General features: G+C 46.0%; 1 protein-coding gene across 4 annotated transcripts; it reads left to right on the forward strand.

The window, feature by feature from the left end:
• Window positions 1–203: 203 nt before the first annotated feature.
• ncoa6 (nuclear receptor coactivator 6) lies at window positions 204–13303 on the forward strand. Of its 4 annotated transcripts, none has more exons than XM_078255153.1 (17): window positions 205–353; window positions 1145–1470; window positions 1776–1931; window positions 2078–2200; window positions 2379–2504; window positions 2605–3432; window positions 3588–3719; window positions 5394–6714; window positions 6828–6946; window positions 7086–7555; window positions 7668–7901; window positions 8034–11058; window positions 11435–11491; window positions 11643–11673; window positions 12131–12172; window positions 12411–12544; window positions 12922–13303. In XM_078255153.1, exons 2-17 carry the CDS (start codon window positions 1185–1187, stop codon window positions 12966–12968), a joined length of 7131 nt encoding a protein of 2376 aa, XP_078111279.1. In that variant the 5' UTR covers window positions 205–353; window positions 1145–1184; the 3' UTR covers window positions 12969–13303. The 4 variants fall into 4 exon arrangements, with proteins under 4 accessions (XP_078111281.1, XP_078111279.1, XP_078111280.1 ...); XM_078255154.1 differs by having other exon boundaries at window positions 2379–2498; XM_078255155.1 differs by lacking the exon at window positions 12131–12172 and having other exon boundaries at window positions 204–353.
• Window positions 13304–13362: the final 59 nt, after the last annotated feature.

The raw sequence follows: 13362 nt of genomic DNA on the forward strand, positions 1-13362 counted from the left end.
ATCCAAGAATTGGAATATAAATAGAAATGTGATGCTTTGATTTTGCAAAGGCGACGTTTGGAGGGAATGTAACTGGATTTGTTTTTGTAACTACTTTATTATTTATTGATAATATAAATAATAATTATTTATATCGTAATAATATAACTTATCGTGTTACTTTAAGTGTTTTGTTTTTTCTCAAAGGGACGTTGCTTCTTCCTCAATTTGGATTTTATTTTGGAAAGCACTACCGGAAATAGTATATCCGCTACCTTGACATCGTTTCTGATTTGCTTGTGGTTCATGTTTTGTTAGCTAATCTGGCTAGCAGATGTCGACTGGTCGAATTTATTTTCAGATGAATATATGTGGTAAGGCTTTTGCTTTTTTTCGTGCGGAATCTACTGCTGATGATATGTTGCAAGTTAAAGCTAACGAATTTGGAAGCCAAAAAGTTGTGTTTTAATGCATTCGTAATGAATTAACTGCTGTGCTACCTAGCTAACGTTTGCTAACTGGAGCTTTCGATGAAGCCAGCAGGAACCGCCTTGACATTCATTTTTATCCTCTTTCATAGTGCGATAACTGCTAGAAACGTATTCATTTGAATTGTAAGTGTTGTTCTTATCGGCATTGAAATGCACAATGACATGGGATAACGTTACGGGATATTTGTGTTCTCCCTGCCGATTTAGATTTCGTTTCGTTAGCTTATGTTTGCGCTAAGGCCCGTGCTACTGCTGGGCCGATCATGTTAACCAAGCTGCCCACCGGTTAGGGTAGTGGATTTCTACAATGTAACTTTAACGTTATTTGACATGCAAATCATGTCTGCTGTTATAAGTTTAGCATCGTCACAGTGATGTCACTAACATAGAGGTGTGTTGTTAACGTTACTGTGATAACGTCATATATTTACTTGACGTGAATAAACAAAAAGAAAGAATACATTTTTTTTATTTGACCTTGTCTCACCTGAAACTTGCAGTGTATAACTGAGAACGTACTAAACATTTATCCAGCATCTGATCTACAGTTTTTACTAACGTTACTCCAATACTGATAGTATCCACTTTACTTTGTCAGCTCTGTCCTTTTTGACTGTCAGTAGTGTTTTATAGGATGGACTAGTGATTTGTGTCTCTCCTATGTGCAATTTCAGCATAAAACGGTTCAAACGCCACTCCTAGTAAGAGGGGAGGATGGCGCATCGACGTACCCCACCTCCGCTGTCCCAGAGGACTGAGTACCTGGAACCTGATAATGATTCCGACAGGGACTCTGGTGTTGGGGAGGATGATGACAGTTGCCATGGAGGCACAGTAACAGAAGAGGAGAAAGACAACACGCAAGATGGCACGGAAGAAAACAGCGAGGAGGGAGAAGGATTTACAGTTTTTGTTGCCTTTCAAGGGAATATGGAGGATGAGGACTTCATTCAAAAACTTGACACTATCCTCAGTGGGATACCAAACATGCTTGATATGGGTTAGTTTAATGTTGTTTAACTCTAATTTACGTTGGGGAAAAAACAGTACATATTAATTTGTTTGTTTTAAACCTTAACTGCTTATATACTGACAATTCTCAGAGATTTGTTTTCACTTTTACAATGAAGATCTTTTTATTAGTTGTAAACAATTCCAACATGTCTTGATTTCTGCGTGCTATTGTATTTCCCAGCAAGAGTTTTGTTTGTCCATCTTTCCTTAGGGTTAGTTTTTTTTTTTTTTTCTCTCCATCTTGTATACACTGCAATTGTAACTTGGATCCATTAAATGTCCCTCTTTTAGGCTCGGAGAGGCTACAGCCACAGCACGTGGAGCCGTGGAACAGTGTGCGTGTTACCTTCAACATTCCTCGGGATGCTGCTGAGCGACTCAGACTGTTGGCCCAGAACAACCAGCAGCAGCTCAGAGACCTGGGGATTCTCTCCGTGCAGATAGAAGGTAACTGCACAGCCTTCAAGCTCCATGTCACTTTAAAACAGCATCCAAGAGACAATGTTTTATCTGTCTGTGGCACTTAAGAATAAAGCATACAAGCTAGGCCCTAATAAATGTTAATTTTACATGTTCCCTCTATTGTTGTTCAGGGGAAGGGTCCATCAATGTGGCTGTGGGACCAAATAGAGTACAAGAAGTCAGAGTGAATGGACCAATTGGAGCACCTGGCCAGATGAGAATGGATGTTGGCTTTCCAGGTCAGCCCGGTCCAGGTATAACTTTACTGAATTGATTACATATTGTCTCTATAAACAGTATACCAACTAGACTGAAACTGTGCTTGCATATTGGACAATAGTTTGTTTAGTAGTAGGAGTATGATTGTTTTCTCTTTTGTATTTCTGTTGAGGGTTTAAAGTGATTTAAATATGCACATATTTTTCATAATAGGGGTTAGGATGGCTAATCCAACGATGGTTCCCACTGGGCCTGGCATGGCAGGTCAGGCTATGGTACCAGGCAGCAGTGGACAGATGCATCCTCGTGTTCCGAGACCATCTTCACAGACAGGTTCAGGTCTTTGTTTCTTGTACGTCAAATGATAAATGATGTAATTTTGAATATCTTACAGCTTGGACAGTACAATAATGGAAATCTGCATCCTCCTCTCCTACAGATGTTATGGATCCAATGATGCCAGGCATGTCAGTTCAGCAGCAACAGCAACTTCACCACCAACAGGCCGGTCCCCATGTCTCAGGCCCAATGCCTCCTCAGGCTGCCCATCACATGCAGGGTGGGAGACCACTCAACCCTGTTGCACTGCAGCAGCTTCAACAACAACAACAACAACACCACCAACAGCAACAAGCCCAGCAGCAAGCTCAGCTCTCCCAGCTTGGACCTAGACCTCCATTCAACCCATCGGGCCAGATGGCTGTGCCTCCTGGCTGGAACCAGTTGCCCTCTGGGGTCCTCCAGCCACCAGCTGCCCAAGGAGGCCCTGCCTGGAGAAAGCCCCCACCCCAAGCCCAAATGGTTCAACGTCCACCCTCCCTTGCTACAGTTCAGACTCCCAGCCACCCTCCACCCCCTTACCCATTTGGCAGCCAGCAGGCTGGGCAGGTATTCAATGCCATGGGACAGGGACAATTACAACAACAGCAGCAGACAGGAGTTGGTCAGTTTGCTGCCCCCCAGCCTAAAGGCCCACAGGCTGGCCCTGGTGGTGTTGCAGGACCACCCAGACCCCCTCCACCACTTCCACCAACTTCTGGACCGCAGGGCAACCTCACTGCCAAGTCCCCTGGTTCCTCCTCGTCTCCTTTTCAGCAGGGTTCACCTGGGACTCCTCCCATGATGGCTCAGAGACCTACAACTCCACAGGGTTTTCCCCAGGGCGTTGGATCACCAGGAAGAGTAGCCCTCGGCCAACAGGGTAACATGCAACAAGGATTCATGGGAATGCCCCAGCATGGACAGCCTGGGGCCCAAGTTCACCCAGGTGGGTTACAGTTGGTAACCGTTTCTTGGTAGGCTGAAATGCAAATTAAAAACGTTTTTTCTTTCGTGTGTTTTTTGCCCATGTATATGCCTTATTATGGGATTTAAAAGTACTCTGATGTCTACAATAACAAAATCAATGAATACTGATTACAGGCATGCAAAAGCGTCCCATGGGCTTTCCAAACCCAAACTTTGTCCAAGGTCAGGTGAGTGCCAGCACTGCAGGAACCCCTGGTGGAGGAGCCAGTCAGCAGCTACAGAGCAGCCAAGCGATGACTCACACAGGTAAAAGATTTGCTGTTTACACATGCACAAACATTGTTGGCAAATATCCCTATTACATGTGACAATTACATGTACTGAGGCAAGACATTTTACATTTTACAACTATTCTTTGTCATGATATGCTCTTTGACTGATACAAACAACTGCTGGAAAAACAACAACGACATGGCTACTGAAGCACTACCGCATCTCCTATATGCCGTTAACTTCTACAAAACTAGTAACTACTGAAATAATTAAAGATTTAGGTTTTTCCCACTGAAAACCGCACTTATAGAACCATGCTTAAAATGAATTTATAACTATTATTAAATAGTAATGGCAAAATGAATAGTTGTAGACCTGAAGTTTGAGATCAGCACATATGAATTGTTATCACCAGCACAGAAGATTGTTGAGACTGCAGCTAGTGGACTAAAATGGTTTTAAAAATAATAAACTGCAATGGGTCATCAGTTTACCAGCCATATGAACTACCAACAGTAGGAATCACAGCTTAATCTAGTATTATTTTAGATAAGTAATGTTTTCAGTTCACCGTAGACTTGTTGAAATTGAGTAGCTTAAAAAAACAACCTTTAAAGTGATCATATTATATTTTGAATTACTAGTGCAATGCCTGTTGAAAACATGCAGGTTCAGAACAGGTTGATTGCTTTACCTGTGGTTTTGCTGCATGCAGCTTTCTTGAAACCCGCTCCTCCAAACCACTTCACACTCAACACTGGGCTTTCTTGGTCGCCATCTTGGCAGTACCTGCCGTTGGCTAATCCAAAAATGGGCAAAGAGGTGGAGCGTGGATGAAGCTGAGGAGGGCTGAATGAAGCCTACAGTGTATGCTCGCCTCCTGTGATGGCAGCCTACCTGTCACCCAAAGCAACACGCCCTCAAGTATGCATAAATATGCACTGTCGTTTTTGGCACTTTAGCATTGGCTTCATTTTTCAGCACCGAAGGTTGCCACTTGGTCAGTTCGCAGAGCTCTGAAAAGCCCCGCTTCTGCACAGAGCGCTCCCTATGGTTTATTCAAAGTGTATTAATAATAAACACGTGTCAACACTGCACCAAATTGTGACATGCAATCTCATTGGGGACAAAATCGAATGACGGACAAGCCGGACTCTCTCTCTATCTCTCTCTCACACACACACACACACACACACATTCCTTCCTTGATAGTTAGATTTAGTTAAATTAGCTTAATTTAGAATGTCACTAATATTTTACCCCATGCTGTTTCTTGTGGTGGTAATGCAACAGTCAAACTTGAACACTGTCAGAGTAACATTCATAACACAAACACATCAAGATTGCAGAATTGTCACATGAAACAACATTAGTGTACTTGGAAGAATTGGTGCTAGTGGTACATTTTGTTGCTGTTTTAGGACAATTTAAAGACACTGCACATTAGCCACCAAGTGTTTTTTATCACTTTAAAACTATATTAATACTTTGCTAATAATAATACTTAACTCTTAAAGTCCCAGCTGTGCAGTCTGTTGGTTGTTGACATTTAGATTTGATGAACTGCTATGATGTGTCAACAGCCTCATCTGACACGCCATGTCTTAACATGGAGTTAGCAGAAGGCATAATAGCTTATAACCTGTTGCAAAACCCATTTAAACTGATTTAAAAAAATATATATTTTCCCTCTCCATTTTACATCAGGAGCTCCTCCTTCAGCCTCCACACCAAACTCAATGCAGGGTCCACCTCATGCCCAACCCAATGTTATGGGTGTACAAAGTAGCATGGCAGGTCTGCCCCCTGGTACAACCGCTGGGCCTATTATGGGCCAGCAACAGCCTGGCCTCCAGACCCAGATGATGGGCCTCCAGCATCAGGTCCAGCCCGTGTCTTCCTCCCCCAGCCAGAAGGTTCAAGGCCAGGGTGGAGGTCAGACTGTCCTTTCAAGGCCCCTCAGTCAAGGGCAGAGAGGAGGGATGACCCCACCCAAGCAAATGATGCCTCAGCAAGGCCAGGGGGTGATGCATGGGCAGGGTCAGATGGTTGGAGGCCAAGGGCACCAGGCCATGCTCCTGCAGCAGCAGCAGCAGCAGCAGCAGCAGCAGCAGCAGCAGCAACAACAGCAACAAAACTCCATGATGGAACAAATGGTTGCCAATCAGATGCAAGGCAACAAGCAGGCATTTGGAGGCAAGATTCCAGCTGGGGTCATGCCTGGCCAGATGATTCGTGGCCCTGCTCCAAACGTTGCAGGTAACATGGCTCAGTTCCAGGGCCAGGTTGTACCACAGCAGATGACTCCACAACAGCAGCAGCAAATGGCTCAACTCCAACAACAGCAATTACAACAGCAGCAACAGCACCAGTTGCAACAGCTACAGCAGCAACAACAACAACAACAACAACACCAGCAGATGAACCAGCAACAACCCCAGGTTCCTATTGCTGGCAATCCTAATCAAGCTATGGGCATGCATGGGCAACAGATGAGGCTCCCTGCAAGTCATCCTCTTATCCAACAACAGTTGCAGCAGCAGCAGTTACAGCAGCAGCAGAAACAACAGCAACAGGCCATGTTGCAACAGCAACAACAGGCAGCTCAACAACACCCACATCCTTTGGGAGATCCTAATAGTGGGACAGGGGAGTTGGGGGTCCAACAGATGGTCCCTGATATGCAGGCGCAGCAGCAGCAAGGCATGATGGGGGGCCCTCAGCACATGCAGATGGGAAATGGCCACTTTGCAGGACATGGCATGAACTTTAACCCACAGTTCCCAGGTCAGATGCCAATGGGGGGACCCTGTGTACAGCCAGGAGGCTTTCCCGTCAACAAGGATGTAACACTGACTAGCCCACTGCTGGTCAACCTGCTGCAGAGTGATATATCAGCCAGCCAGTTTGGGCCAGGAGGAAAACAGGGAGCAGGGGCGGGCAATCAGGCCAAACCCAAAAAGAAGAAACCAGCACGAAAGAAGAAGCCCAAAGAGGGAGAGGGACAACAGCAAGTAGAGGGACTTGGGTAATAATTTGTATTTCTTACAGGTTTGTTTTTTCCATGGTGGACAGATGAAGTATGTTGTATCACTATTACATTAATTCATTGATTCAGTGTCACCTATTTTTTTCTTTTAGTGGTGTTGATGTGGCTGCTGGCATGGAGGATTCCGAACTACCAAATCTGGGTGGTGAACAGAGTTTGGGTTTAGATAACTCTGGCCAGAAACTCCCTGATTTTGCCAACAGGCCTGCGGGTAAATGACAGAATCAATTTTGGCAATTATTTTGTATCTGCTTTTTCATTTGTAGTAGTAACTTTACAGTATGCTTTACTTGTCAAAATGTGTACTTGAGTCCAATTTGTATATGTATGCCTCTCTACACTTTACCTAGGCTTTCCTGGCCAACCTGCAGACCAGAGAGTATTGCAGCAGGTACCCATGCAGTTTATGCAGCAACAACAGCAGCAGCAGCAACAACAACAGCAACAACAGCAGCAGCAGCAACAACAACAACAGCAACAACAACAACAGCAGCAGCAGCAGCAACAACAACAACAAATGCAGCACATGCAACAGCAGCAGATACAGCAACAACAAATGCAGCAGCAGCAACAAATGCAACAACAAATGCAACAGCAGCAAATACAGCAACAGCAGCAACAATTACAACAACAGCAGATGCAGCAGCAACAACAACAACAGCAGCAGCAGATGCAACAGATGCAGCAGATGCAGGGTCTCCAGAATGCTCAAGGGCAACAGGGGATGACGGGGCCGCAGACTTCGGGTCAAGGCCAGCCCCAGATGCACCCTCATCAGCTACAGCAGCAGCAAACTCAACAACCACACCTGCAGCAGCAGGTATTATTATTATTATTATTATCATCATGATGTTCCTTAATGACAGCGTTTTGTTATGAACACAACGGCTTATCTAATTATGCTTCATGGTGATCCCCATTTTGAATTTTAGCAGCAGCAGATGATGATGATGCTGAAGATGCAGCAGGAGCAGACAAAGAATCGCATGTCCATCCCCCCAGGAGGGCAGCTTACTCCTAGGGGCATGGGCAATCCACCTGAGGTGCAGAGGCTCCCAGTCTCACAGCAAGGCAACATACCTGTAATGATCAGCCTTCAAGGACATGGAGGGGTACCGCTGTCACCTGACAAATCCAGAGGGATGCCCCTGATGGTGAACTCACAGGTGAGGGCCATGTGCTCCAGCATATGTAAACATAATCCTGACATTCACATCTCATGATTTGAATTTTACTTGTGAGTGCACTATTTATTTTCTTAGGTGTAAACTGTACACTGTATTTGTTGTCCTTTCTAGCTTGTAGGCGCTGCACGAAGAATGTCCCATCCTGATGCAGGTCCTCAAGGCACTGGAACTGAAGAGGCTATTGCAGGGTCCCACCCGAAGCAGGACAGGCCTGGTGGCCCCGACATTGGGTTGCAGCCTGGAAATGGAACCCAACAGATGATGGCCAATCAGGGCTCAAACGCTCACATGATGAAGCAAGGCCCTGGTCCATCACCAATGCCCCAGCATACTGGAGCCAGTCCCCAGCAACAATTACCAAGTCAGCCTCAGCAAGGAGGCCCCATGCCTGGCCTTCATTTCCCCAATGTCCCCACAACCTCACAGAGTTCCAGGCCAAAAACCCCCAACAGAGCCAGCCCCAGGCCGTACCACCATCCTCTCACCCCAACTAATCGTCCACCCAGTACTGAGCCCTCCGAAATCAACCTTTCACCTGAGAGGCTAAATGCTTCTATTGCAGGGCTGTTTCCTCCCAAAATCAACATTCCTCTGCCTCCCAGGCAGCCTAACCTAAACAGGGGATTTGATCAGCAAGGTCTTAACCCAACAACACTGAAAGCAATTGGACAGGCCCCTCCTAGCTTAACTTTACCAGGGAACAACAATGGCACTGTGGGTGGAAATAACACTAACAACAGTCAGCAGCCTTTTTCTACTGGCACTGGCACTAAACAGGACAGGCAGACTGGAGGGCAGGGTAAGAGGGCAAGTCCTAGTAACAGTAGGAGGTCAAGTCCAGCCTCTAGCCGTAAGTCAGCCACCCCAAGTCCAGGGAGACAAAAAGGGACAAAGATGGCCATCACCTGCCCTCCCCCCCAGCAGCAGCAGTTGGTCAACCCTCAGGGGCAAACCATGATGCTAAGCCCTACCTCAGTACCCCCAAGTCCAGTATCTATGCCTTCACAAGTGAGTGGGGCCATGGAGACACCGCAGACCCAGAGCCCCTTCCATGGGATGCAAGGTAACCCTGCTGAGGGAGCCAGGGAAAGTCAGGGAATGATGACGGCAGAGCAGCGACAGATGCCCCAGCCACAGTCTTTGAGGGAGTTATCAGCTCCCAGAATGGCAAGTCCTCGTTTCCCCATGCCTCAGCAGCCTAAACCTGACTTGGAACTGCAGGCTGGTGCAGTCGAGAGGCACCCAGCACACACAGCATCTATGCAGGACTCTGAGGTCTCACCTACTCTCAGGTCAGCTCCAACCTCCCTCAACCAGTTACTGGATAACTCGGGTATCCCAAACATGCCTCTTCGACCAATACAGAGTAATATTGGTAGGGATGTTATGGGGAAGGACAGCCCTAAGTCTGCTTTGGATCTAGAGAGACCACTCCACAGTAATTCCCAGAGTACAGATATGTCAGCTGCTGTCACTTCTTCCACTGCCACTATAATTGAGTCAGAAGCTAAACCCAAACCTGCTGTAAAAATCCCTACCAGCAGTCCTAATTTGCAGCCTGCTTCAATTTCCAACTCGCAGTCTAGCCCTAACAGGACCTCTAATACTACCCTCAGCCTTAGCCAAAACCCCATCTCCAACCTTGGTGTCAATCCCAGTCCAAATATAAACCCAACACCTACCCTCAGCCCCACCCTCAGTACTAACACTAATACCACCACAAGTGTAATCCCCAACCCAGTCACTTCCGGTCAGAGCAGTCCTGCCTCAACTGTTAGTACCAGTTCGAACTCCAGCTCTGTTTTAAACCCAGCCAGCTCAGTGCTTAACTCAGCCAGCTCAGCTCTAAAACCAAGCCCTAGTCCTAAACCTGTGACAAGTGTTAACTCAGTCATACAGATCCCTGCCTCTTCTAGCACAATTTCCCCCAGCCAGATAACTGTGTTTGTCACCTCTAACCCCATCACCTCCGCCCCCACTCCCCAGGCACCCACATCTATGGTCTCCACCATGGTGGCTGTCCCTAACAAGAACATTAGACCTCAGGACATCCAGCAGCAGGCCCCTGTCCCCCGTCCTCCTCAGTTTATCACCACCTCCCCTGTATTTATCAACCCAATTTTCCAGGTCCCAGGTGCATCTGTGGCTCCCAGTACCACAATGGTATCACAGTCAGTCACCATGGTGGGGCCTATCCAAGTGTCCACTACAAACCTTCAACTTTCTTCTGCCCCAAGCTCCACCCAGTCCTCATTGGCTAACATGACCAGCACTCAGCCTACCAGAAGTGCTGTTGGACAGGTCCAGATTGCCACAAGTGTGTCCTCATCGGTCCCAGTTGGTACTCCCTCAGTTCCCAAGCAAATTAACCCAGGGGCTCCCAAAACCGAAAATCCAGGTGAGACAGGTTTTGCTCAGAAACCTATTCCTCCAGTCCGGCAGCCATCTCCCCATCCAAGCCCTTCAACAACATCTCCCTTTCCGCCACCCCTGGCTTCTCCTCCTCTCTGCTCTAGTCCTGGGGCTGCTAACACTATTCGAAAGAGCCCCATGTCTCAATCTCCCACTGCCCAGCTGAAAAGTAAACCTGGACAGGCTGCTGCAGCTATTTCTGGTACAGCTGACTCCCAGCAGAGTCCTGTAGAAAGGTCTGCGCAGGGGCCCACCGGGGCTGTGCCACCACAGAGCTTTCATCCTCCTGCTAGTCCTGCCATTCAGATTGAGACACTAGTTCCTCAAACTACTACTGCTGCTGCTCCAAACACTCCTCCTGCTGTCTCCTCTTCAATCCCAGTTCCTGGCCAAGTGGCTGTTCCTACTCAGATTGTTACCCAGGCTCCAGTGCCTGCACCAGCTTCAATCTCAAGCCAGGCAGTAACTTCTCAAGCTCCTATTGTCACTGTAGTTGGTGCTACCACAGGTGTCTCTTCTGCTACCCTCTCTACGGTTGCTCCCGTACAAAGTCCCGTACCGTCCATTGTTGCTGGATCTGGACCTGCTCTGAAGGTTGCACCTACCACATCCTCTCCAGTTGTTAACCCCAGCAGAGTTTCAGCAGCTCAGCCTGACCCTCCAGCTATAGAGCCCCCCATGCCGCCAGCTGCTGTATCTGCTGAAACCACTCAGACCACCCCAGGTAAATGCACAACTATTAAGTAAACAGGATAATGACCATATTCTGGCCATGATCCTTCGTAAAGTGTCATGCAATCTTAAGTATTAAGCTTTCCTGGGTTTGTACATTTACAAAAAGTATTTAGTATTCCCGAACTGTTTTTTTTTTTTTCTTGTTTTAAAAAGGAAAATTATTGCTTTGTGCAAAACTTTTGCTAACTGGGGGTGACAGTGGAGGAGAGACTGTTGCGCAAGCCTTCTGCTCAACACTTTATATACATTTACAAAGCCACTCTATATGTGGTTTTAGTTGAGCAATCGGTGATACATATTCCTAACTAATAATTTGTTTTACATATTCAAATGTGTCAGTTGAACTATTTTATCCTTTTTCCCAGCACCTATTCAACAAGATGTCCCACAGGCTCAGGAACCTGTTGCCAGTGAGAAGATGGGTAAGTGTGGTCACCTTTGTTTTAAGAAGTTGTTAAAAAACGCTTATTGTGTATATGTGTATTAAATAGAAAAGAACATTTCCATATTATCTTATATGAGCCACTTGGGACTAGGTGGCATAACATTAACTCTTGTTTTTGTCCTGTTCAGGTGAAGAGGTCTCGACAGGTTCTGAGCAGGGGTAAGATTCCTCGTAACATTTGTATTCTTTTAACTACTATGTTGATTAGCTGTGTAATGCTTCATGTGCTGGGGTCTATGAAGGGAGTTACTATTGATCTCTGAAAAGTTGGCCTAGTCTTAAGTCCTGTGCTCTTGAAGGGGAAATGCTTAGACATTTCTAACTGTACTGAAACTCAGGGAGTTCATTTGGTTGTCCAAGGAGGTACATGGCGAAAACAATGAGCCACGTGGCCTCAGCACTTGGTATGTATGATTGGCATGCAACAATATAAATATTCTAATGCATGTCAGAAGTTTAAACAAAGAACAGTCTATCACAAATCAAATTGCACCACTCCACTGACCTTTCATAGCCACTTCTCTTTTCCTGGGGTTTGTCATATATATGGTGAAGTGAAGCCATGTTTGTTCAGCACAGTTTACAGTTTGCCGCTGTTTTTCCACTTCTATCACAGATGGGCAAAGAAAAGAAAGACGCCCATCAACTTAGTCCCAAGGTATGTATTTTAACATGTTTGTGCTGCAAAGACACAAGCAGTCATGTCGACGTAGTGGATGCTGTCGGGATGAAGACGGACAGCATCTGTGGTAGACGAGGAAAAACAGCAGAGTCCTGAGTGGTATTATATCTTTCTCTGAGTAGAGCAGAGTTAACTCACACCCTTGCATCTTTAGTAACACATCCGTGTGTTGTCCTTCCCTTCTTGTGGTTGTTTTTCTGTCTGGTCCTCCCAGGGCTGCTGTGGAGAAGCCCAAGGGACCGAGCAGACGCAGCTCCCGGGCAGAGAAGGAGGTGGAGGAAGAGCCAGTAGCAGACAGCGGCTTTAGGAAGAGATCAGCCAGGCCTGGCACCAGTGCTGCTGTAAAAGGTAACGTAAACACACAAGCAGCTTTAAAGACAGAATATCTATTAATAGAGCTCAACAGTGACCACCCACCTTTTTTTCGGTTCTGTCTCCGGAAGTGTTTTTCCCCATTCAATTGTTTCATTGACGCAAGGTTGATTTCATATGGACTTCTAGCTTCTACAGCAGCAGAAACCTTCGTTTCACAACCACGTAGCTCGGGGTCAGTCTACCTCGGATGGTTTAGACATTATGACTGATATTCTAAATCCTTATGGAGAAAATCAATGGGATTTTTACTTCCGGAGTCAGCTGTGGGACTGTTGAGGTCTATGTGCCTAAGCTATACACATGGCATTACTACCTTTTCCCTAATACACTTGTATACGCTTTTTTAACAGAAACTGGAGCAAGCCCCACCCAGGCCAAACGAAGGAAGTCTAAATAGGCACAACTCCAGTTGTGGCAACCTGTGAACTGTACTGTAAATGTTTTTGTTTCCCGCTGTGAATCAGTCTATCGGTTTCTGTGTCCCAGATTATGAATTTTCAGTGGAGGAAACCATGTACAGATCGTTTTTAAAAAGAATTATGCTATTGTTTTGTCAATGCTATTATGTGAGATTGTAGTTAGAATGTGTGCAATACCGTCTGTTTGTGGGAATGTGCTTTTTATATTAAATGCTGGATTAATCATGTGAAGACTGATAATGGAGTTTGCCATGATTGTATAATTATGTTGTAAAACTGAATTAAATTTTCTACTGCTTGTTGTTCTATGAAACTGTGTAAAAATGATTCATGTATAGTCATTAGGTTGCTGATCATTTTAAGGGCAGTCTC

This window comes from Sander vitreus, chromosome 7 (genome assembly GCF_031162955.1).
Source record: "Sander vitreus isolate 19-12246 chromosome 7, sanVit1, whole genome shotgun sequence".
In the NCBI taxonomy this organism is placed as follows: domain Eukaryota; kingdom Metazoa; phylum Chordata; class Actinopteri; order Perciformes; family Percidae; genus Sander; species Sander vitreus.

What these genes read in the sequence shown, in the direction of transcription:
- ncoa6 (XM_078255153.1), top strand. Translation starts at nt 1,185, where the DNA reads ATGGCGCATCGACGTACCCCACCTCCGCTGTCCCAGAGGACTGAGTAC. An exon ending in TCCAGGTCAGCCCGGTCCAG is followed by an intron (nt 2,201 to 2,378) that starts GTATAACTTTAC and finishes TTTTCATAATAG; the next exon opens with GGGTTAGGATGGCTAATCCA. An exon ending in TTTTGCCAACAGGCCTGCGG is followed by an intron (nt 6,947 to 7,085) that starts GTAAATGACAGA and finishes CACTTTACCTAG; the next exon opens with GCTTTCCTGGCCAACCTGCA.